The 25,665-nt window shown below is 41.1% G+C and overlaps 1 protein-coding gene across 1 annotated transcript in view; it reads right to left on the bottom strand.

Moving 5' to 3' along the window:
- LOC136879165 (RYamide receptor) overlaps positions 1-15,109 on the bottom strand; it is a 258,716-nt gene extending 243,607 nt beyond the window's left edge. Inside the window, exons 1-2 of the mRNA XM_067152925.2 lie at positions 14,871-15,109; positions 11,563-11,652 (exon numbers count right to left, since the gene is read on the bottom strand). Coding sequence (XP_067009026.2) covers positions 11,563-11,652; positions 14,871-15,109 — 329 coding nt within the window. The remainder of the gene's footprint in view (positions 1-11,562; positions 11,653-14,870) is intronic.
- Positions 15,110-25,665: the final 10,556 nt, after the last annotated feature.

Raw genomic sequence — 25,665 nt, 5'->3', positions numbered from 1 at the left:
TTCTCTAGAACGATTTGAGGTGGATGTGCTGCACATCGATCCATAATAAGAAGGATCTTCTTCTGTTTCTTTCTTATTTTAATGTCCAGCTTTTCAACCACTGTTCCATTAAAAGTATAGTCATCTGAGAATCTCTGTTGGATTCATATTCCTTAGGTTTTGTTTTCGCACCCTTAAAACACCTCTGATTCTTCGATTTTCCTATCACAAGTGGAGGAAGTTTGTCAGATCCATCTGCATTGGTGGCGAGAAGGACTATTACACGAATTTTACTTTTCTTCCCTCCATGGCATGGGTCACCTTTTTCAGCTAATGTTTTATTAGGAAGGAGATTGTAGAACAGGCCGGTCTCGTCACAATTGTAGTTGTTTGGAGGCTGGTAATCGCCTACGATTCCCGGCAGAACCTCTTCTTTCCAGTGTTGCACCATGACATAGTCCACAGCTTTTGAGTCACTGCAAATTGTTCTCCCTGTGATTTCATGATGATCTTTAAATCCTTGCTACTACCTGATGAAGCCTTGAAATCAGCAGTGATGCTCATCATTTTAGCTAAATCTATCGCCTTTGCCTTCAGCATGTCGCCGCTAATTGGTAGAGCAACGGCCCGCTTTTGCTGGAACAATATGAAAAGTACTTTCTCCAAATCTACGTACCTTCCGTGATATAAGCAATTCGTAAGTCTGAAGCAATTTCAGTTTTTGTTTGGTGTGGATTAGCGTCCACTTCTCGTATACATTTTTTCTTTTTCATCTAGGGTATAACTTTTTCTGTTCTCCATGGCTAATCAAAAGCAACTGAATGACAAAACGACTGTTCAACAGTAAACACCAGATACCGGCAACGTGGACATTTTTGTTCCCACGAAAGAAATTCTGATATTCTCGCAAATTTACTGTATTTTCTTTTGTTTCCGCACCGAAACCGCCCACTTTGCATGTAATGTATCTTAATCTTTGGCGGCTTTGCGAAGGTCAAAAACGAAGAAGGTAGAGGAGGAGCGAGATTGAGAGCGAAGAGGAATCGCTCGGTTGGCCTTTGTTAAGCCGCCAGTAAGTGAGGGTCAACAATGTCACTCTACGAAACTTTTTGTGTTCTGTTTCAGCAACGAAACCCGACCGCTCTATTTCCGCCTACGCCGACCAAGTCGAAACGTCGCAAATCCAGTAGTTTCTTTTAAGAAAGCACGTGCTCATTACAATTACGCAAAACTCAGTTATATTTCACTGACACTTAATACGTATAACAGCGAATTACGTATAAACGGATTACGTATAAATAAGGTTTAATTAACACGCTTTTAAATTACATTTTGCCGGGACCTAAAGGAAATTACGTAAAAATGCGAATTACGCAGAACAGAGTAACGTATAAAGAAGGTTCAACTACATATATATGAAAATCCCGAAAGTATAAAAACTCGCCTAAAATTGAGTATATACATATATACTGTAGGTCAAAATATTAGGGTAACATGCTTTTGAACGTATCCCATGCTCCACAAAAAAACAATACCTCACACCCAGGTGTATTACCAACTAAACTTTTATTCTTTACCGGGGCCGATGACCTTAGATGTTAGCCCTCTTTAAACAACTGGCAAGTATTCTTTACCGTTGAAGTATACAAAAGAACATCGATTGATTTGCGTTCATTTTCAGGACATAAACTGAAATGTCCAAATAGGGGCGAAAACAAAGAGATAACAGTCCTCTAGGGTGGATTTTTATCACAGTTGGAGAGCTTTAGTATGGTGTATGTCCTCCACGAGCATTTATCACAGCTTGGCACCTACGTGGCATGCTACATATAAGTCGACGGAGGTCACGTTGCGGTATCAGGTCCCGTTCTTCAATGAAAGCCTGTTCGATGTCTTGGAGAGTCTGTGGTGGAACAGGACGCCCACGAACACTACTGTCAAGCCTATCCCTCACATGCTCGATGGGATTAAGGTCGGAACTCACTGCTGGCCATTCCATCTCTTGAATGTCCAGTTCTGGCAAGAGAGCTCTGGTGATGCGCGCTATATTAGTCCTGGCATTATCGTGCATGAGTACGAATTCAGGACCAACACCGTATGCAGCAACCAACACATGTTGTAGCAGTATCTGCTCTATGTACCCCGCAGCGGTAAGATTACCACGGACGACGACAAGATCCGTACGGCCATCAATACTGATGCCATCCCACACCATCACAGAACCTTGTTGGAATCGGTCGCCTTCCTGGACAACATTTGGCATGTACTGCTCACCACGGCATCTCCATACACGTTGACGTCCACCACGAGTTGTCAGGGGAAATCTGGACTCGTCTGTGAACAACACAGGTCTCCATTGGGAAAGTTGCCAGTTGACGTGGGTACGGACAAACAGAAGGCGAGCTGCGCGGTGTTGCTGCGTTAAACGGGGCACTCGAACAGGATGTCTGGGTCGTAATGACACTTCTCTTAACCTTTCCCTTACTGTCTGGTCAGACACCTTGACTCCAGTGACCCTCCTGAGGTCTTGCAGGCTGGCAGTTGCTGAACGATGCCGCATCGCACGGATGGTGAGATGTCGGTCAACCTGTGAGGTTATCATGCGTCCACGACCTTGTCCAACCCTCCTTGTGAACTTCTCTGTCTCATTGTAGCGATACCACAAGCTTTGAATAACTGGCGGAGATACGTTGAGATCCACAGCAACACGATCAAAGTGACGGCTCTTGCGACTTGAACCTCGTTAAGATGTCTTATGAGATGTGCTTGTTGACGTACAACGTGCTCAAATGACCGCAGTGGTCTCTGTACCTCACAACGACACACGGACGCACCGCTATTCACTTTTATTTGAGGGGTCACCTGACAGTTTAATGCATGTTTACGCTTACAGATGGAGTATAACTTCGATTTGACATACCCCATTAGCTAAGGTCTCAAGGTATGCTGTACGACCATTGGAACCCCATCTACCAAATTAACGCTCACATACCAGACGTTACAAAACATGTTCCCCTAAATTTTTGAACTGTGTATATACTGTAGATTATCTTATACTATAATAATATGAGCTAACAACATCTTCACTAAATCATCTTGTGAACAGTTTCCTACTTATCACGGTAATAGTTTGTTAAATACCGTTTAAAAAGGTACATATCCATATTTTGCTATTTTCTGGTTATTTGGCTCAAGGGTCATCTGTATGGTCTCCAGTTCAGATAGCTTCAGATAGCGGAACTAACGAAGTGTTGTGTCCTAATAGAATCAATTTTCAGAACTAGACAACACACATATTTTTTATTACAGAAAGCAAGTCTATCCGCATTTACGTTACAAAAATGATACTGATGACGTTCAGAGAGAAGGACATGAAAAGTGAAAGAAAAAAATTCAATAGAACTTTGAATATTTGCAATATGAAAACTTGAAAATAGCAGCGATAATTATACGTTCGTCTGAACAAAACTACTCAAAATATGTTCCACTTGAAAGATGGCCGCGAGAAAATACAAATTTGTAAGAAAACCACAATCCAAAGAAAGGTCATGCGAAATGATTTTCTGGTCTCCAAACTGAAATGGTTGTTTGGCAATAAGTTTTTTCTTATTTTGAAAGGCTTCTTTTGCTACCACTAATCCTTTCTTGATTTCCGAAAGTGACCTGTTATTAGAGGTAATTACACTACCCAAATAGAAGAATTCTGTGACTTGTTCTATCGGTGTGTTATTTACTTTTAAGTTTTTCTACCTGTAGGCTTCCTTTTGCCTAATATCATTCATTTTTAGTTTAAATTTTCAAAGGATTTTTTGAATTTTTTTAGCAGCATCGTACACATATCCTTTTCAAAATTAGCTAAGATAGCAATATAACTTGCAAAGTGGATGCAGTGCACCTGAATACCATTAACACTCACCCCTTTCATTTCCCCAGCTGTATTTTCTTTCCAGTTGCGTGAGCAGTTTCCCGACTGCATGGTAACCATGGCAAACAATAATTCGTCGATGTATACCAGGTCAGCAGCGCCATTTTCTCACTCTGCGCTTTCTTTCTGTAACCTTGAGATAAATCTCAAATCAAGTGAACCCCGTTTTACTCCTCAATCCAGAATTAAAATCGTGGAACTGCTCGCTGCACACAGTTCCGTCTCCGCCTTCCGCTACCTTCCCTTCAGACGGGTTTGCATCATCAATCCACGACCGCAACCAACGACCAGACTCGGGCACTGGAGATAACAAATGTGTGTAACCAGAGGTGTAAGGCAGGGGGCCCACATTTCGTCCCCTTAACAGATTTGGACTTGTAGACATTCATGAATATTATGGACAAGGCTAGAAATCGGTGTATAAATTACTGAATATATTCTCTACTTAGGCGCAAGTTACAATGAGACTGTTATAACTGTTTGACATACACGTAAATACTACAAAAACTAACCTACCAAAAATCTGTTCGTAATTTCGTCCCCTAACAATTTTTATGGAAATTACAATTAATTTTAATATATTTTTCCTTTATAACCTTACCAAACACTTTCACTATAATGAATTACTTGAAGGCATTTATGAAAAATGTTTTCTTGGTGTTCTTTTTAACATAGTCTTTCAGCGTTGCTCGTGGGATGTTAAACTCTTTACTTGCACGTTTGTAACCCATTATCTTGTCCCTCAATACCTTCTTCATAGCCTCCTTATCCCACTGCTTGCGTTTTCCTATCTGAAAATAATAATAAACTTCATAAATAAGCAATAAAATGAGAGGTTATGAACATTACGAACATTTCCTGATGTACTATAATGGCTGCTGCAGTAACTCACGCCAGCCACCTCTCTGTAGCGATTACATGCCAGGAACTGCACCACACAACTGAAATGCAGTCCAGTGGAGTAACAGGCTCTTAATTTGAATGCTGCACCTACTCAGCGCAGCATGAAAAATGAATCCTCCTTGTACACGGAAATTAAACGTGGTGCACACAACCAACTCTCACAACAAGACAACGGGATGAGGTTACGAGTGTGCGTGCGGCTAAACATTAGGTACCAATCATGCAAGCTGCAAATCTCTAGGGGGACAAAATAGATGCGGGGACGGAATTTGGCCCCACTACCGTATTTAAGTACAGAAATCTCTCTCATATATATCAAAGTGTAAATAACTGCCTTCCATATTCGTATAATTTGTCACACTTGCTCATAATGGGGTTAACGTAGCTTGAGGAACTGGATCGGAATGTATCTTTAGGTTTCTAAGCGAGTAAAAATAATACACTGAGCTATTGTAAAAGTGTAGCTTTCCTCTTCGTATCAGGTGACTGTCGAGATGATGGATGCCTAAAATCTATCCCGCAGCCACTTTATTATCAGTCATAACTCTACATCGAGAGATATTATCAGTTTAAACTTCTCACATGAACTGAAATGAAATGGCGTACGGCTTTTAGTGCCGCGAGTGTCCTAGGAGAAGTTCCACTCGCCAGATGCAGGGTTCTTGATTTGACGCCCAGAAAACGTCACATACATCCAGCTCCCGTGCCAGCGAAATTAACCAATAATTGTTAAAATTCCTGACCCTGCCGGGAATCGATCCCGGAACCCCTGTGACCAAAGGCCAGCATGCTAACCATTTGGCTATGGAGCCGGACTCACACGAACTAAATGTACGTGACTGACGATAAAATTGCCCTTATCTCCTTACATGAACCAAACCAAACTCCATGGCGGTACAGTCCTCATAGACCTTCGCCTACGAAACGACCACTGCACAAACCGAGGTCTGTACATTACAAGATGATACGTAGCCAGAGTGCCGAATCCTCACAGCTATCATTCTTAGATTTCTGGATCGGAGCCACTATCTAACTTACACATAAAGTATCTCATAGATAAGATGAGGCAACTTGTCATTTCTTCCCCCTTCCGTTTTATTACACACAATGAATACATCATGAACGAAGTAGCCTACTTGAAGACTGGATTAATGGCACCAACATTGGTAGTATAAAAATCTCAGATACGTGGATGAGACTCTGATAGGTACATCACATGAATAGAAACCAATAAGCGGGGGTTAGAAGAACGGAGCAGCGCATATGGTATTGAAATAAACATTATGATGATTGTTGACCGTGTGGATAATAACCGATCTGACATCAATACAATTACCAATATTACAAGATCAACAGTCGCTTGGAGTACCTGGGATCTGTTGTAACTGATAAGAGATACTGTAAGCCTGAGATGCATTCTGATGGTCATGAATTCAGCAGCAAAGCTTACTCGAATTTAGGACACCTCAATCAATATCAAGGTGAAACTCATCCTCGATGTGCTTATTCCTTGGACGTCACACCTGATCACCATAATAAAACTGTCCATCTTTATTAGCCAAAGACAATTCGAATACTTTCGTCACATTAACAGGAGACCAAAAGCAATGGAAGTCGACAGAGGACGACTTCCTTCACGAAGGATGGATCAGATCAAGAAGGTGATCGCGATGAGCCTAGACCAAGCAAATCATCATGCCCAAAATAAAGACTCGCGGATCAACAGGATTACACTATAATGACACTGCATCCTCACGTAGAGTTGCACTGAGAGTGACAGAATCAGTGCACCACGAACTAGCCCACCAATCCAAGTAAAAATCACTGACATCGCTAACAATCGAACCCGAGGCCTCCATGAGCGAAGGAGGCTTACTACCGCTGGGCCAGATTCACCTCATATGAAGGAACAACGCTTTTATTCAGCGTTTATGGATGGGTTCACATTGTCCGTCGTTTTTCTTCGTAGTTCTTTGTCCGGCTGAATTAACCCTCCATGTATGGTCGTGACATATCCTTAAGTGGTAGCAGCTCATTTACTGTGCTTAACGGGCTGCATGCACAACATATATCAAGGGTTTACTGCAAGTGACAAAGGAAGAACAGAGCACGGCATGTCTCCTTAGTCGTGAACAAAGTAGAATTGTTAAAGCAATTACGTTCTAATTCACTTCAGCCAACTTCCCTCATCCCACGCACGGGCCCTGGGCATCTTGCACTCCGAAGGATGAATGCCGTAATTGATTTTAGAATGAGGTTTTTCATCCTCGTGGAACCACCTGAATTGTAGAGGGGGAAAAGGGTAATATTATGCAAGATGGCTATTTATACTGTGATAGCTAATTTTTACAAAATTGTTATCAATGGGGCATAAGTAGAGGCATGATTACTTCATATTAATTTGTGTTCGATTTCGCGAAAACGAAACAATTTCTCACGTTATTTCGCGAAATAGGGCTGACCCCAACGCTTTAATTTCGCATTAATCATTTCCTAAAATTACTCATAAAAAGTTTAATTCGTGAGATTTGTGAATTGTTCATGTGAAAGATAATATAGATAAAGAGAAACAATATTGATAATAATTCATTATTTAAGAGAGGTTCGTAAGCCCTAACTTCGCCACATATAAAAAAATAAAAATGAATAATAAACATAATAAAAATAATAATCATAATAATAATAAATAACAAATATAACAAACATAAAAAATCATGAAAATAAATACATAAATAAATAAGTAAATAATTACAACTACAAAATATCCCTAATCAAGGTTAATAACAAATAGCCGTTTCACTCTACATGACCGTAGGTTTCACCCTATGTGGCTATACTATTAAGGGATTTTATAGCATATTAATATGAAACGATAATTCTGTAGAAATGAGAAATCCTTATTCTGTCTTTTGTTTCCCTTCACACATGTGATAATAGAATACAATTTCAAGGTCTTTATTTTCCATGAATTTCTATGCATTTTCGTACTTATCGCAATACAAGTAAATTTTGCTTTAAATTCGCCTTTTCGCTTTAATTCGCTGTAATTCGCGTAAACAAAATCACTAATTTCTTAACCAGAATCATATGATTCGTTAAGATATCTCACAATCGCTTCAAAATATTTTTGTCGCGCTTATCGTTAATGCGATAAAAACATGCCTCTAGGTGTAAGTTATGGCAACTACATTTTTTCCCTCACATGTGCTCGGTGCTACGTTATAATGGTCACAAATCTTGAGGAGCATGTCACTTACAGTAGTACAGGTACCACGCGCAGGGCGACGGAACTGCAGTAGTGAGTCAGGCTCCGTGCAGAATGTACGTGACGAGGCAAGAACAGCGTGCCAAGTACTGGAACACCTGCCAAATTCATCGGACCTATCTCTTTGCGATTTTGACCTCGTCCCCAAAATGAAAGAACCATTGCGTGGGAGATGGTTTGGGGCGCGAGAGGACACCGCTAACGCTGTGAATAATGGGATTACCGGGCGAGTTGGCCGTGCGCGTAGAGCCGCGCGGCTGTGAGCTTGCATCCGGGAGATAGTAGGTTCGAATCCCACTATCGGCAGCCCTGAAGATGGTTTTCTGTGGTTTCCCATTTTCACACCAGGCAAATGCTGGGGCTGTACCTTAATTAAGGCCACGGCCGCTTCCTTCCAACTCCTAGGCCTTTCCTATCCCATTGTCGCCATAAGACCTATCTGTGTCGGTGCGACGTAAAGCCCCTAGCAAAAAAAAAATTATGGGATTGCAAAATTCACACGTTGAGAGACGACTGGTATCCGACTTTCCCGCATGTTGTGCACAATCTAGAGGACTACTATGAGGGTTCACCATAAATTTTACCGTACTAGATGGGAATAAACTTAATGCAGCACAAGGATTTCAAGCCTGACAGCTTCCTACAACTGATAAACCTGCTCCACATTATTCATACATTCCACAGCACCTTAAGCTCCCCACTCCCATCTCCATCTCCACTTGTCTGGTAGACCTCGCATTCGTGCCAAAAAAAAAAAAAAGAAGTTGTCATGACTTATGCGCCAACCCTCGTACAATTTACTGAATATAGAGGGAATATTCCAATCAAGGTTCATTAATGGAACTGGTCATGAAGTTTTGATCAATTAGAAGAGAGATAACGTCCTCTGAATGGTAAGTACCTTGGACTTTTCTCAGAGGGCCCCAGGTTCGATTCTCAATGGACTGGGGATTGTAATTGCTTACGGTTAATTCTTCTGTCTCTGGTACTGCGTGTTTGTGTTCGTCTTAAATACGCTTCTCCTCATACCGAGCTCTATAGCTGCAGTCGCTTAAGTGCAACCAGTATCCAGTATTCGGGAGATAGTAGGTTGGAACCCTACTGTCGGCACCCCTGAAAATGTTTTTCCGTGGTTTTCCATTTTCACACCAGGAAAATGCTGGGGCTGCACCTTAATCAAGGCCACGGCCGCTTCCTTCCAACTCCTAGCTCTTTCCTGCCCCATCGTCGCCATACGACCTATCCGTGTCGGTGCGACGTAAAGCAACTAGCAAGAAAAAAAAATAGCTTCTCCTCATCTATATGCAACACGCCACACTACCGACCGCCACAGATAGAAACAATACATCTCTCCACATACGGCTGGAATACAGAAGGGCTTTGGATCGTAAAACTTGGCCAAGTCCTCATTAGGTACCAACCCCAATCAAATGGGAAAAGGGGCAGGAAGAAGAGAGGTAAACTTACAGGAATGTTAACTTTCCTTCGCTCAAAGTCACATGTTGTTACGTGTGTTTTTGTGGTAATTATTGTCCGACTCGTTGGCTGAACGGTCAGCATACTGGCCTTCGGTTCAGAGGGTCCCGGGTTCGATTCCCGGCCGGGTCGGGGATTTTAACCTTAATTGGTTAATTCCTGCGGCACGGGGGCTGGGTGTATGTGTTGTCTTCATCACGACACGCAGGTCGCCTACGGGAGTCAAATAGAAAGACCTCCACCTGGCGAGCCGAACCCGTCCTGGGATACCCCGGCACTAAAAGCCATACGACATTTCATTTTCATTTTTGTGGTAATTATTATTTTAAGAGAAAACACTACTAGGTAAGCATCCATATTAACAGCGATCACAGCAAAAGTAGTTCCTTTTGTAGCTAAGTGCTGAATTGTGTACGTCCCTGGATCACCAGATCGAAACTGGGTAGAAGTCGTCAGATTGTAAGTTTCACCATGAGGGAAAGTCCTCTCAGTTTTTTTAAAATTGCTGTGTTGATGGGGTGATGGTACCTCATGGGTAAAAATGTAAATACCTAGGAATGATCTTCATTGGGGTAATCATATTAACGAGGTTGTTAAGAGATGTTACAGACCCAGCTCGATAGCTGCAGTCGCTTAAGTGCGGCCAGTATCCAGTATTCGGGCGATAGTAGGTTCGAACCCCACTATCGGCAGCCCTGAAGAAGGTTTTCCGTGGTTTCCCATTTTCATACCAGGAGAATGCTGGGGCTGTACCTTAATTAAGGCCACGGCCGCTTCTTTCCCACTCTTAGCCCTTTCCTGTCCCATCGTCGCCATAAGACTTATCTGTGTCGGTGCGACGTAAAGCAACTAGCAAAAAAAAATGATGTTACAGATCTCTCCGCACGGTTATGACAGTATTTACAGCAGGTGTTGTAGTAAAGGAGAGCGCGTGTATGGGACCCTCACCAAAACTAATTGATACGAGAAAAATCGAAAGGGAAGCAGCACCACTTGTTCTGGGAAATTTCCGACAAAGGAGTAGGGTCACGAAAGTGTTGCAAACACTGGGCTCGGTAGACTTTGGAGTAAGGAGACGAGATGCTCGAGTAAGTGGTATGTTCCGAGCTGTCAGAGGAGAGATGGAGTGGAATGACATTAGTATACGAATAAGCTTGATTGCAGATTTTAAAAGTAGGAAAGATCATAATATGAAGTTAAAGTTGAAATTCAAGAGGATATATTGGGGCAAATATTCATTTATCAAGATAAATGTTCGATAAATTTCCATCTTCTTTGAAAACATCATTGTTGTAACTTATTCCTATTGTGAATATAGTTACATCGAATTCTGAAATCAATAAAAGTACATTATGTCTAGTAATGTCTATACCGAGCTCGATAGCTGCAGTCGCTTAAGTGTAGCCAGTATCCAGTATTCGGGATATAGTGGGTTCGAGCCCCACTGTCGACAGCCCTGAAGATGACTTTTCGTGGTTTCCCATTTTCACACCAGGCAAATGCTGCTTAAATAACGCCACGGCCGCTTCCTTCACACTTCTAGCCCTTTCCGGCCCCATCGTCGCCATAAGACCTAACTGTGTCGATGCGACGTAAAGCAACTTGCAAATATATATATATTGTCTACTCCTGAAGCCCTTGTAAGATGATATTTTAAAAGAGTGGTCGTGTCATGAGGGTAAAATTTCGGAAAATGAACGACGATTCTGGGACATCATGTATAAAATATAATATATAAACATGTTTTATTTATCTTGAGCTTTCTTCAAAATAGTGGTAAATAAATACAAATTATTCGTTTCCTAATAACTGAACACTAATGTAATAAATATTTTTTGGAGGAAATTAATTTTCGGTAAAACAACACACACAGGCATGGAACTAAACACTGTTCACTGTTCTAAGATTCATTCATCTTCCGTATCCTCTTTTTCTTTATTCAGCGAACCAAGAACATTTTTAGAAGTGAATAAATAAAGTACATCATAGAACATTTATATGAAAAAATACTTACATGGTGTATGTGAATGGGATGGAGAAAACTGCCATGGAAATGTCCGAAACAGCGAGATTGATGAGAAATGCTCGAAGATCATTAGACGACCTGAAATGATTAACAAGAATTAGTAGGTATGATTTAAGTCTAGCAAAATCAAATATTTTCGTCATAATTTGCATAACACTCCCTTATGACGCAATGTTTGTTTCGCGGAAGCTCTAGGGTAACATTAGTAGAATTATCTACAGTAATAAAATAAGATCATAAGGATATAAATTGTAACTAAAATGCTATATGAGAGTAGTAATTTGGTGGTTGATTGTAGTATATGTGAACAAAGCCATAAATCAATTAATGTTATGGAATAGAGATATGCAAGTGTCACACCGAATATAAAGGACGAGAATAAACAAGAAAGATCAGAAATAAAAACATACGTGGAAAATATATGTGTGTAAAATTTCAAATGAACTGTAACTTTACATTCTCCTTAAGCTATTAAACAGAAAATGGTAGAAACAAGAGAGAACAGCAAGTCTGGGTAATATTATCAGACTAAAGTGAGAAAGATGAAACAAGAGAACATCTGTGAAGCTAGTTGTAAGGATATGGATGAAGAAGTATCCTAGTTTCTATGACTTAGTTAAAGTGTAGAAAATACCTCAGAATTATCCATGCAATTGTCAAGAAATATCTAGTTTGATTAATTTATTAAAGATCCCAACCACCGCTCGGTATAGGGAATGGGAAGGGATGGCATGTGAAAATAATGGAAAATAACCCATATAAATGTTTAATGCATTGTTTATGTGCCGCTGAGACTAATTGTGACGCTCTGGATAGCGTTTAAGTCCACGTTCAGCCTCTATTGAGACGGGGTGCTGAGAAGGGCTTAAAAGTCAATAGTCTAAAATAGCTGAGATTAGTGTTGAATCCACTGCATTTGGTGTCACAAGGCTGATTGGTGACAGTCTGAATGACATTTGAAATCGTGTACATCATATCAACAGCGCGGTGGGTAAATAGGCCTACAGATTGTTAACCCTTATTATTTTTTTAAAGGATCAAATACTTACCCATCAATTCGAGCTTCCACAAGGACAAAGTTTTACTCGAAAAACTTGAAATCAAACACATCTAAATAACTCTAAAACTACATTGAAAATGAAAACCTACAACCTGTTTTCCAGTCAGTGACCGGGCCAGGGATGTAATGAAAGATGCATATATAGGCTATTAGTACGATGGGGTCACCACTCCCAAAGTGATTTTCATTAATGACTGATAGATGCTATGAAATGAGAATGGAGAATGTTGCTGGAATGAATGATGGCAGGGAAAGCCGGAGTACCCGGAGAAAAAACCGTCCCGCCTCCGCTTTGTCCAGCACAAATCTCATATGGAGTGACCGGGATTTGAACCACGGTATCCAGCGGTGAGAGGCAGACGCGCTGCTTTCTGAGCCACGGAGGCTCTTAAAACTACATTATATACCGTAAAACATCAATCAACACCTCCAAAAGGAATTCTATAAAAATACACTTCACACATAACTAACTGGTAATACAAATCTTAAAGGTAAACATTAAAAAACTAGCCTGGCAACGCCGAGTATTATAGCTAGTTATCATACATTGTAACAGGTTTTTTTTTTTTTCGGAGTCGGTGCCATGCTGTCGGAGTAGAGTGCCTGCCTTTTACACGGAGACCTAAGGTTGTGTTCGCGGCTGATCCAGTCAACCAGTGCGATCACTTAGTCTTAATGTCAGACTGGGCTGAAAACTTGTAATCTTTTATCCTAAAGAACGAAATCCATTACACAGTAATACTGGTTCTACGTTCTACTAACGAGTTTAACCCTTTTCGAACACATCTAGGTCTACTAACGAGTTTAACCCTTTTCGAACACATCTAGGTCTACTAACGAGTTTAACCCTTTTCGAACACATCTAGGTGCCGAAATTTTGTCTCTAATGAGTGGATGAAAATACCGACACGAACCTATAGTATCTGAGCACCTCAGATATCGTTGGAGGTGGTAAGATGATACTTCCGTATTTCCCCGTACTAAACTGAGATGTTGATAATGGCGCACGTAGCGGCCCGACCTTAAACATCAGGCTACAAGATTGAAACTACAAAATCTCCATGTTAAAACTGATAGAAAAAATGAAACTAAGTAATGATTTCATTTTGTCCTAATCCTTGACTGAATGGTCAGCGTTGAGGCCTTCGGTTCAGAAGGACCGGATTCGATTCCCGGCTGGATCTGGAATTTTAATCACGTCTAATTAATTCTTCTGGCTCGGGGACTGGATGTTTGTGTTTGTTCCAACGGGTTTCTCTTCATATTCAGACAACACACTACACTACACTTCCAGCTACCTCGCACTCCCAAATGATGTATTCAGTTACAACATCGGCAACAGCGTAATTTCTCTGACCCCGGCCGCAACTATGGTCTTCTCGTGTCCAAAATCAAATTTCATATGCTTCTATTCTCCTTCTTCCTGCACCAATTATTGTTCGTGTTTCACAACCATAAAACTAAATTCTCTGCATGAGAACGTTATAGAAACAGGTACATAAGGGTCTTATGGCGACGATGGGATAGGAAAGGGCTAGTAGTAGGAAGGAAGAGACCGGAAGTGCTATTCAAAATTAGAACCGAGGAAGATATTCATGTCAATGTAGTTATGGGCCTCTAAATCTCACCTCTCAGTGACTACCAAGAACCTTAATGCCACCAAGCATTGTGTGGCTCGCTTCATCTTGCCGTCTTTAATTTCCTTCTCGAGGCCCAGGGCTAGCACCGACGAATGGCAAGGCTATGTGGGTGAATTCTCAATATCTTTATCCGTAATGATTAGCGCTGGCAGTTCAAACCGGAAAATGGTGGGAAGAATAGTGTCGTAAGTAACACAGAAATGACTTTTATTGAAAGAAAAATAGCATGATGCCGGGACCAATAATTATATTAATTAATTAACAACAACTCGCCCCACCAAGTAATATCAAGCAAAGCAAAGAATGTACGTATTTTTTTAGTAATAATGGTATTTATTACTTTACAGATAATTTTACTGTTGATTTGCGTAAAAAAACAATTATTATCTTCAATTTAGGACAAAAATGACAATGACATTTCTTGGATACGATTCGTTCACGTAAACAAAGACCGACCAAGGTACTAATAAATAATTTCAGAAAATTGCTAACACCTCTCCTAGAAATAATCAAATTGTACAAAATGACGGCAGTCTGAGAAATCAGTAAAACTTACGTGCAATTAGAAACAGAATGGCAATTACCAAGGAACTTACCTTTTGCCCAGACTAAGGACCGCTATGACAGTCAGGTTGCCAGCAATGCTGATGACAGCAGTCAAGGTATAGATATACGCAAGCGCTGTCTGCATGGAGGGTTCGAGCATTTCCAACTTATCGGCTGCAAGAAGATCATTCAAATCTGTGGTGAGATTGAATTTCTTTTTCAAGATAAGCGTCAGATTGGTCCAGTCCGTGGAATTATCTACTCCGAGCAGCATGGACAAGTCAGCCATCGTCAGACCCTTTTGGACCATCATCATTAACCTGAAACTGACAACAAACTATGGATAAAGGGAATATTTTGGCAGGAACGGTATTTATTGTTACAAATTTGTCTAATTTGTTCTTTGTACTGCTGTACAAACACTGGTCAAATCTACTAATGACGTCTTCAAGGCGTAACTAACTCACTTAATCAAATTTCATCTCTACAGAACTACTGCATACTACATCGACTGTAATACGTTGGAATATCCTCAATCCTTGTACATTTCTCCAAAAATCAGTTCTAGGTGTCTTGAGGTGTGTCCTATTTCCGAACAAACTTTCACCGGATCGGTCTATCGGAAATTTGAGTTTCTTGTCACTTGTAAACCTATCTAAACCGGCGGCCACGTACGTACTTAGGCAGGTGAGGAAAACTGCGCTGTCAGACAAGGGAACGACAAAGCGACAGGTGGTCGAGTGTCGCTCACCTCTGAGCACGGATTGACAACGCTGACCGTGCTGTGCTGTCTAGTCGAAGCCGGTCCGCTCCAGGTCCACGCATTCTTTGAAGTAGTTCTCTTTACCGGGCTGAGTAACTCAGACGGTTGAGGCGCTGGCCTTCTGACCCTAACTTGGCAGGTTCGATCCTGGCTCAGTTCGGTGGTATTTGAAGGTGCTCAAATACGTCAGCCTCGTGTCGGTAGATTTACTGGCACGTAAAAGAACTCCTGCAGGATTAAATTCCGGCACCTCGGCGTCTCCGAAGACCGAAAAAGTAGTTAGTCGGACGTAAAGCAAATAGCATTATTATTAGTAGTAGTAGTAGTTCTCTTTTCTATATTATGCAGTCCAATATATCGTATTCAAGTATTTAAAGTTACATTGTAAATCATAAAAAGAATATTTTAATAAAACTGATACAAAATAATACGTAATCCGAAAGTACTTAACGTGGCCTGCACTGGCGCACTCGACCCAAACGAACTCAGCTAGCGACATTTTTATGGCCATTTTTCAGGAAAACCAAAAGACCCACAGTAACATGTTTCAGATAAAAGAAATGTATGTCAGATGATTTTCTGCATTTTTCCTGCAGACTGGCTGAAGAAACAAAAACGTGGCCGCTTTCTGAAAATTTTATTACATGATTTCATGGATTTAAATGTACTTGTTCAGGTTTTGGATCTTAATAACTATTTTAACTAGTTTATGTGGAAAATAGTTATACCTCTGAAATTAGCAGGCTTTTCTGAAGCTTGCAGCATAATTTTTTTCAGCATTGTACGAGGTGACATCAGGAGCTTGGGAGAGAACAAACTGCCTCGCACTCCGAAATGATGTGTTCAATTAGACATTTCTCCTCCAGTTGCTACATAACCTTGGCAACAGCGTAATTGCTCTATCCCACCTAATTTGGCGGCCGCGTCTATGGTCATCTCGTGTCCAAAATCAAATTTCACATGCTTCTATTCTCTTTCTTCCTGCAACAGTTATTTTCCGTGTTTCACGTCCATAAAACTAAATTCTCTACATGAAAACCTTTAGGGACATTCTTCCAATAAGTTTTAAGTAGACACATAGTTCCTCATTTAATGTCTTCTTCCCTTCAACTATGTGTATTTTTTGTCATTCATTGCGTATTTTTCTACCTGAATTACAATAACCATCTACTTCCTTTAGAAATCCACTTTCTAGTCTGATATTTCCTACATCACCTACATTCGATTGAGCACATTCCATTACGTTTGGTATAGAGTCATTTTCATTATTTATACGACTAGTATATTCCTCAGTGTTCAAAATGTTGTAGTTCCCCGTGAACAGTACATCACCACATCAACCGATCAGATGCTACTGTACATCCTCCCAGTTGCCGATTGTAATCTGGCAATTCTTCACATGAGACATTATCAATCAAGTAAGCAATCAAGCAAGCAACCAACCAACCAATCAATAAATCAAAACCCATCTGCATTTAGAGCTGAACCCAGGTGGCAGGATTTTTTTTATTTTTACTTACTTACAATTCTGCTTTACGTCGCACCGATACAGATAGGTCTTACGGCGACGATGTGATAGCAAAGGGCTAGTAGTAGAAAGGAAAAGACCGGGGCCTTAATTAAGTTACAACCGCAGCATTTGCCTGGTGTGAAAATGGGAAACCACCTTCAGCGCTGCCGACAGTAGGGATCGAACTTACTGTCTCCCGAATGCAAGCTCACAGCTGCGCAACCCTAACCGCACGGCCACTTGCTCCGTGGTGGCAGGTTCCTTATCAATTGTTTACTTAAATTATATTTCCTTAAATGATTTCAAACAAGTTGGAATTATATCGAACATCCCCGTTCACAAATTATTCCAATCCCTTATTCCTTGTCCTATGAATGAATTTTTGCCCCAAGTTATCCTCTTGAATTCCAACTTTATTTTCAATATTATGATCTTCCCTACTTTTAAAAGTTCCACACAAGCTTATTCGTCTACTTATGTCATGAAACAGATCGTAACATTCCACTAAGTGGAACAGCTCGTCTCCTTACTCCCAAGTCATCCCAGTTCAAAGTTTACTCGTTTTCGGCAATCTCCAAGAGCAAATCATAATGCTTTCTTTTGGATCATTTCCAGGTCTCGTATCAAGACGTAGCTCTGGTGTGGGTCCCATACACTCGAGCCATACTCTAATTGGGGTCCTACTAGAGCCATATACCCTCTCGTTTACATCATGACTACAATCACTAAAAATCATGTGAGGAGATCTGTAATCTATATTTACGACCTCGTTAATGTTGTTACCGCAATCAAGATATTTCCTTATATTAACACCTAGGTACAGTACATACAGTGATCCCCATGACATATTATCACCATCAACGCAGTGATTAAACCCGTGAGGAGTTTTCCCTTGGTGAAACACATAACGTCACTTTTCATCCCGTTTATCATCGTACCATTGTCTGCTGTCCATCTCATAACACTGACTAGGTCTTCTTTGTAGTCGTCCTTTCGCTTGACTGTGACGTACATTTGGTACTTAAGGTGCCCGTTATTTCAGACATGCGAGCCTCTTACATTCCCTTTATGACGACCGCCCTTCAAAACGACCAATTATTTTTTTCATCTGGTTGGCTCGAAACCTTTCCACTACTTGGTTTTCAGTATCTTGTTGGTAGAGGCCATTCTCCTCTGAGAGAATGATGCATTGCACTCCTTTGAACTCTGTCAGCAACCCTCAAGAAGTCTAAAAAGAGCCCTACAACTTTCATGTAACATGTGATATTTGTTTAATCTACATAAATAAAATAGTAACGACCGTGTGTCTGTACATTGGCTATTTTGGATAAATTTTCATTCAGTTATCCGTTTCAGGTGTAATAATGACCATCTGCATATTTTTACCTTTGGTGTCTGTGTGTCTGTTTGTCTTAGTTCTTATAACTTGAAAACTACTGGATATATTTCTACCAAACTTCATATTTACAATCCACCTGTCCTTGGGTAGGCTTTAGGGACAATATTGTTTCTAAATTCCTGAAATGAATAGGGGTTTATACGAAACCGAAACCGTGATTTTGCACTCCCACAAAACATACACAACCAGACTTAATGGAAATCTACCTGCCTTAATGGAAATCGATTCCTAAACCTTTTTTTCTCATGCGCATCATTTCTATACGAGGAATAATAAAGGAGATATCATTAACGGACCGTTTATCAATACAAATCCCACTGGACTTAACACAAGAGCAGATGCGTGTAAAGTCTATTTCTTATAACTTGAAAACTACTAGATATACTGTAGTTCAACCAAACTTTATATTTAGCATTCACCTGTCCAAAGGTAGGTTTTTAGGTCCATACCATGTCAAATTCTCGGCAAGGACGCGGGGTTTATGGGTAACCGAAACAGTGATTTTGCTCTCCCACAATATATACAACACTAACCTGACCGGAAGTCGACCAACCTTGATAGAAATCCATTTCTAAAACTTTTTTTCTTATGTATATTTTTGAATAGAAAGATTAATAAGGGAGATATCTTGAACGGTCGCTTTTCAGACTAAGTCCAGCGGACATAGCCCAAAAGGTGTTGTACGTGGAGCAGATTCCTTCTCTATATGAATTAAATTGTAACGACCGAGTGTCTGTACATCGACTATTTTGGTGAAGTTTTCGTACAGTTATCCGTTTAAGGTGTAATAATGACCATCTGCATATTTGTTAGCTTTAATATCCTGAATACCCTCCCTTATTTTCACCCACCCTCCTCCCAAAGCAAGCTTTGGTACAATCTGCCAGACGAGGCAGAATATTGAAATTGGCTAAATATATGTAACCGACGAAAATCTTCCAAGATCTTTAAATATTTTACATTTTACCCCCGAAAAATATCGAAATATTGGGGAAATTTTAAAGTCGATGCAGACTTTCATTTCGAGGTATTTCGTGGCTAAAAGGTAAGTCGTGTCACAAAACGAATGGCACAATCTCCGTTCAATTTGGAGTGTTCTACAACTTTGGTCCTATGACCTCTTGTCGTATCTCTATTCTTTATACGTTAGATTTGTCTCTATTTATCGATTGTACGTATATTTTGCACTTTGTGCACGTATAATTCATAGTTTGAATCACTTACGAAAGATAGAATCATCTAATTCTAAACGAATATTGGCCCACCCAGTATCTGTATGTGAGGCAAATACTATGTTTTTAGCTGTGGCATAAATATCCAAAAGTAATGCACTGTGAGAAGACCTTACCCAAAGTTCACCCTATTCAACGTTTGTAACTCAATCTAACACATAAATAGATGAGAGGGGAGAAAATATCATATGGTACAATCCGTTTGTCGATATGACGTATCGTTTAGCAGCCCTTAATCTGTGAATGAAGGTTTGCAACATTGTAAACATGCAAATACTTCGTATGTCGATCTATATATATATACATATTCACTGAAGTCGATTTGTAGCGATGTAGAAAGGGTGTGTCTGCCATAATAATTAGTATTTTACAAATCGTTAGTCACTCTCAGCAGGAGGGCTATTGTGATCATTACTCTCCACATCGAATTTGACTGACAGTAGGAATGGGATCCTTCTCGAACTCCTGTGTAACTAGCGTTAGTAACAAGGGGCCACCATTGTTATGAATAATTCCCTTCTCGATTTGACTGGCAGAAGTCAAGGGAGCATGCAATTTTGTTCAAAATCCCTTAACTGATTGTGTTTGTGAGTAGGCAAGTGTGCCCACCAATATAAAAAAATTTACCCGTCTAAAATGTAACTGGCATTAGTCATAGTGGCCTGCTATTAAAATGGAAACTCACCAACTCGGTGTGACTGAGATTAAGAAAAGTGGCCTGTCATTATAGTGATAACGGCACAACTCAGTTTTGACTGGCAGTGAGGAAGGTGCCTGTCATTATAATAAAAACTCCTCAACTTCAATCTGTATGAAAGTAGGAAAGGGGGTCTGTCATTGTAACGAAAACTCCCAAACTCGATTGTAACCGCGCAAGAGGTAATGGAGCCTGCCATTATAATGAAAACTTCCCTACTCGATTGTGAATGGCAGTAGAGAAGTGAGCCTGCCGTTATCATCACAACTCCGCAACGCGCACCTTACATTGGAAACGACGTATGACACCCCCCCCCTGCTGTTTCTGAATAACAATAACAGGCATGCAATTTTTAAAATATGTCCGACTCGTTGGCTGAATGGTCACCGTACTGGCCTTCGGTTCAGAGGGTCCCGGGTTCGATTCTCGGCCGGGTCGGGGATTTTAACCTTCATTGGTTAATTCCAATGGCTCGGGGGCCGGGTATCTGTGATGTCCCCAATCCCTACAACTCACACACCACACATAACACTATCCTCCACCACAATAACACGCAGTTACCCACACGTGGCAGATGTCGCCCACCCTCATCGGAGGGTCTGTCTTACGAGGACTGCACTCGGCTAGAAATAGCCACACGGAATTATAATTATTATATTTTAATATCTTATTCACTGCATGTACAGTAATTTACTTCGATATCCGTATGCAATGTAGAATACCGCGCGAAGCACGGGTACAATTGCTAGTAAATAATAAAACTTTATTGGTAGCTCCACATAGAATCCAAGAAAGACATTAGCATTCAATCAGCGGATTTAGAAATGGCCGTTTTACCCTATTTAAATCTTAAAGCAGATCAGCTCCTTGGCTAAATGGTCAAAGTAGTGGTCATCGGATCAAAGGGCCCCGGGTTCGGTTTGCTTTCCGGGTCAGAGTTTTTAACCTTAAAAGTTTAATTCCCTTGGCTCGAGGACTGGATGTTTGTGTTGTTCCAAACATCTATGAAACTCATAAACTACACACTACACTGTCCTCCACTACAATGTCATGCAGCTTCCCATGCATGGTAAATGCCTTCCATCTTCATCGGAGGGTCCGCCTTACAAATGGTTGCACCAATCTAGCAATAGGCATACAAAATTATTACTAGGTCTTAAAAAATCAAAGGTGGTGATTATTGTTTTAAGAGGAAGTACAACTAGGCAACCATACCCCATATAACACTAATCAGAGAGAAAAATTGGAAGGCCGGGCTGAGTGGCTCAGACGGTTAAGGTGCTGGCCTTCTAACCCCAACTTGGCAGGTTCGATCCTGGCTCAGTCCGGTGGTATTTGAAGGTGCTCAAATACGACAGCTTCGTGTCGGTAGATTTACTGGCACGTAAAAGAACTCCTGCGGGACTAAATTCCGGCACCTCGGCGTCTCCGAAGACCGTAAAAGTAGTTAGTGGGACGTAAAGCAAATAACATTATTATTATTTTAAAAATTGGAAGGGTTCCGACACTTCGAAAAATGAAGGTATCGGCCAAAGGAAGACAAGGGCCACGAAGGGCGTGAAAATGAAAGACTCCCTAGGCCTCCATACGTAACACCGTCGGGGTCGGAAAGGAACAAGAGTTGACCAAGGGAAGTCGGATAGGATAGATGAAAGTGAGGAGCCTGGCACAAGTAAGTGGAAGCAATGCCAGGACTCAGCTAAGGGCCCCGTGGTCGCCAGCCCACGCTCCAAAGTTCAGAGCCCCTGGAACCCCTTTTAGTCGCCTCTTACGACAGGCAGGGGATAGCGTGGATGTTATTCTACCGCCCCCACCCACAGGAGTTAAAAGAATCAAACCCCATGGCGCAACAGCCAGGAAGGGCTATGGCCTACCAAGTGACCGCTGCTCAGCCCGAAGGCCTGCAGATTACGAGGTGTCGTGTGATCAGCCCGAAGGGCCCTCTTGGCCGTTATTCTTGGCTTTCTACACCGGGACCGCCATCTCACCGTCAGATAGCTCCTCAATTGTAATCACGGAGGATGAGTTGACCTCGAACCAGCCCTCAGATGCAGGTAAAAATCCCTGACCTCGCCGGGGATCGAACCTGGGACTTCCGTATAAAAGCAGGCACGCTACCCCTACACCGCGGGGCCGGAACTAGATCTTAAAATAAAATTATGATGTGAAATGCTAAGAATCCACGCCCTAGTTATTACTTTCTTTCTTTACTATTAGCCCATGAGACAGCTCTGCACGTTTTTGTGGAGAAACTACCCGAGTTATTATGACAATAAAGAGTTGTTATGACAATAAATCACAGTGAAAAGAATTCTTTTCACGTATCTTTTCGGTCTCTTAAAACAACGATTAACAATTATCAGCCTTTCTAGTTTTCCAGTACTCCTTTATCTTGATAGAAAATGCAGTTCCTCGCCCTTCAAACCACTTTGCATCAAGTCGTCTTTTCATTCTTTCCGGAATACCCTCTATCCGTGTGCCTTGAACCTGTGTCTTAGATCAGATCCTCCCTCACTGCAATTGCCCATCGAGTAGTACGTTTATCAAGTCAGGAGAAAGTTAAGAATTCTTCGAGACATTCTGGTGTCAGGCGTTCTAGGAAAATGACGGTAAAACAAAAGACGGCATTTCCTTATTACAAGTGAGAGCTTCCCGAATTTAGAGTAGGCTGCAGCAGTACATTTGACCTCAGGCGACGTGAGCCGAGGACTTTCCTTGGGAATGTCCTGTCCTTCATTTGTATTCAGTAGCATATAAGGCTTCAAGACAAGCTACTGTGGAATAGCGGCGGTAATTGGCCTACCATAAGACCGATATGGACTAGCAAATCGTTTTGTAGAGGTGAAAAGCGATTTTCATGCGTTTAGCCTGATATTTCAGAGATTTCTCCGACACAATAAAGGAAATGATCTCTCCAAGATACTTAAAATGAATGCAACTTTTGACTTTACCATGTTTGGTATCGACAAATGCAGTAGTATTATGATGGACATTGTTTTTTCTAAGATATATGGAGACCTATAGCTTCAGCTACTTCTTATAATGTTTCAGTCTGGAGGCAGGCGATGTTTAGGTGATCTGTCATTAGGACCACATCATCTGCAAGGCAGTCAGTGTTATATGCTTTCCATCCAGTGCCAAGCCTAGTAACATTATTTTGGGTAACCTGTTTGTCTACTTACGGATAACGTTTCCAATAACACAATTGAAAACAATCGGTGAGATACTCGCGCCTTGACGAATTCCAGTCTTAATCTCAAAACATCTAGAGATTTCCGCCAGATATTTCACTTGAGATTATGCTCTGTTCAGAGTTTTTTATGATGGAATGAATGTCAAAGTAAAGAAAGGCATCAATGTGGCCTCAGATCACTATATGTCTCTGATCAAATTCACACCAATTCCTTTAAACACAAGGAACACAACCAAACAGATCACACGCTTCGACAACGATACACTTCGGCAAAGGGTCGAGGAGTTCCAGGAGAAGGCTAGACCTAATGACTGTGACTTTAACAACACCAAAAGTCTCCTAGCTGAGGCCGCCAAAGACGTTGCAGAAATCAAGAGAAGCAAACAGCATGCCTGGTGGAATAGTACCTGCGAATCAGTCCTCAAAGAAAGACTCAATGCGTGGAAACAGTACTACTCTACGAAATCAGAAACTGATTGGTAATCCTACAAAACCCAACGTGTCCAAGCAGCTACGGTGTTCAGAACTGAGAAACGTAGATGCGAAAAATCTCTTATTGATAAGATAGAACAAAACTTTAGGAAGAATGAAACCAGAGAGTATTACAGGACCTTCAAACGCAAGCTCACTGGCTATAAAACACCATATCTATGCTTTGAGCAAACGGACGGCACACTGGCGACGTCAGATGAAGAAAATTGTAGTATTCTGGCAGACTACTTCAAGAATGTACTCATTTGCTCTAAACCGCAAAGCCCCATTGAGACCAAGGAATCCTTAATCAGGTACCCAGATTCCAGACCATCCAACAAAGATGAAATCAAGCGCCCCATTGCCCGACTCAAAAATAACAAAGCGCCGGGGGAAGCCTCAGTAGTAGCAGAACTATGGAAATATGCCGCAGAGGAATAACTTGATATCTTGCAAAAAGAAATAGAAGAAATTTGAAGCAAGGAGACCCTACCCGGAGATTGGAAAATAGCTTTGATCCATCCATTACACAAGAAAGGCAGCATGAAGAACATCAACAACTACAGAGGAATATCTTTGCTACCCGTAACTTGCAAAATTCTATCACTTGCCATCCTGGAGCGTTTGGAAGCACAAGTCGAACATCAAATAGGTGAATACCAAGGAGAGTTCAGAAAAAGTCGTTCAACAGCCGAACAGATCTAAAATCTCAAAACGATCAACAGATATTGTACACTAAGGTCCAGGCAGTATGTGTCTGTCTTTGTGGACTTCAAGAAAGCGTACGACTCCATTGACCGGGAAGTCCTGCTAAATATCTTAAATGAATTTGGAGTTGATTTGAAACTGTTGGCATTAATTAGAGTCACCCTGACCGATACAAAATCCAAGGTGAAGTTCCACGGATGTCTCTCGCATTCCTTGGACATCAAAACAGGAGTCCGACAAGGTGATGGGTTATCCCCGATACTCTTCAACTGCGTTTTTGAAAAGATCATCAGAACCTGGCGGGCGAGATTACAGGAAACCAACTACAGTCCACTAAGAATAGGAACCAAATACAAGGGGATCACAACAGACTGCTTAGAATGTCGATGATATTGCCGTTCTCTCAAACGACGTAGAAACCGCTAGAGCTCAATTTGTAATGTTAAAGGAAATTGCCGAACAAACTAGTCTGCAGATATCGTTTGAAAAAACAGAAGTAAAAATAAATTGGCTCCTCGATGATGATGATGATGATGATGATGATGATGATGATGATGATGCCTGTAGTTTAAAGGGGCCTAACATCGAGGTCATCGGCCCCATTGGCTCCTCGAACATGGACAAGATCTTCAGGAAATAGGCATCACAGATAACATTGTATTCGACAATCACCACTTTACACACCACTCGAGCACTACCACCAACTAAACGTGGTAAGAAGATCGCAAGGAAAGCCACAGAGAGAAGGTGAAGAGATTTTGGGAGAAGAAAAAGATAGCGACATCAGCTAAATAAGTTCAATCGCGCTCGTTAGTCGGGCAACGAAGACGTAATAATAATAATAATAATAATAATAATAATAATAATAATAA

This window comes from Anabrus simplex, chromosome 8, assembly GCF_040414725.1.
Source record: "Anabrus simplex isolate iqAnaSimp1 chromosome 8, ASM4041472v1, whole genome shotgun sequence".
NCBI classification, from domain to species: domain Eukaryota; kingdom Metazoa; phylum Arthropoda; class Insecta; order Orthoptera; family Tettigoniidae; genus Anabrus; species Anabrus simplex.
Note: the sequence above shows the minus strand (reverse complement) of the source record. Positions and strands in the feature narration are given on the sequence as shown.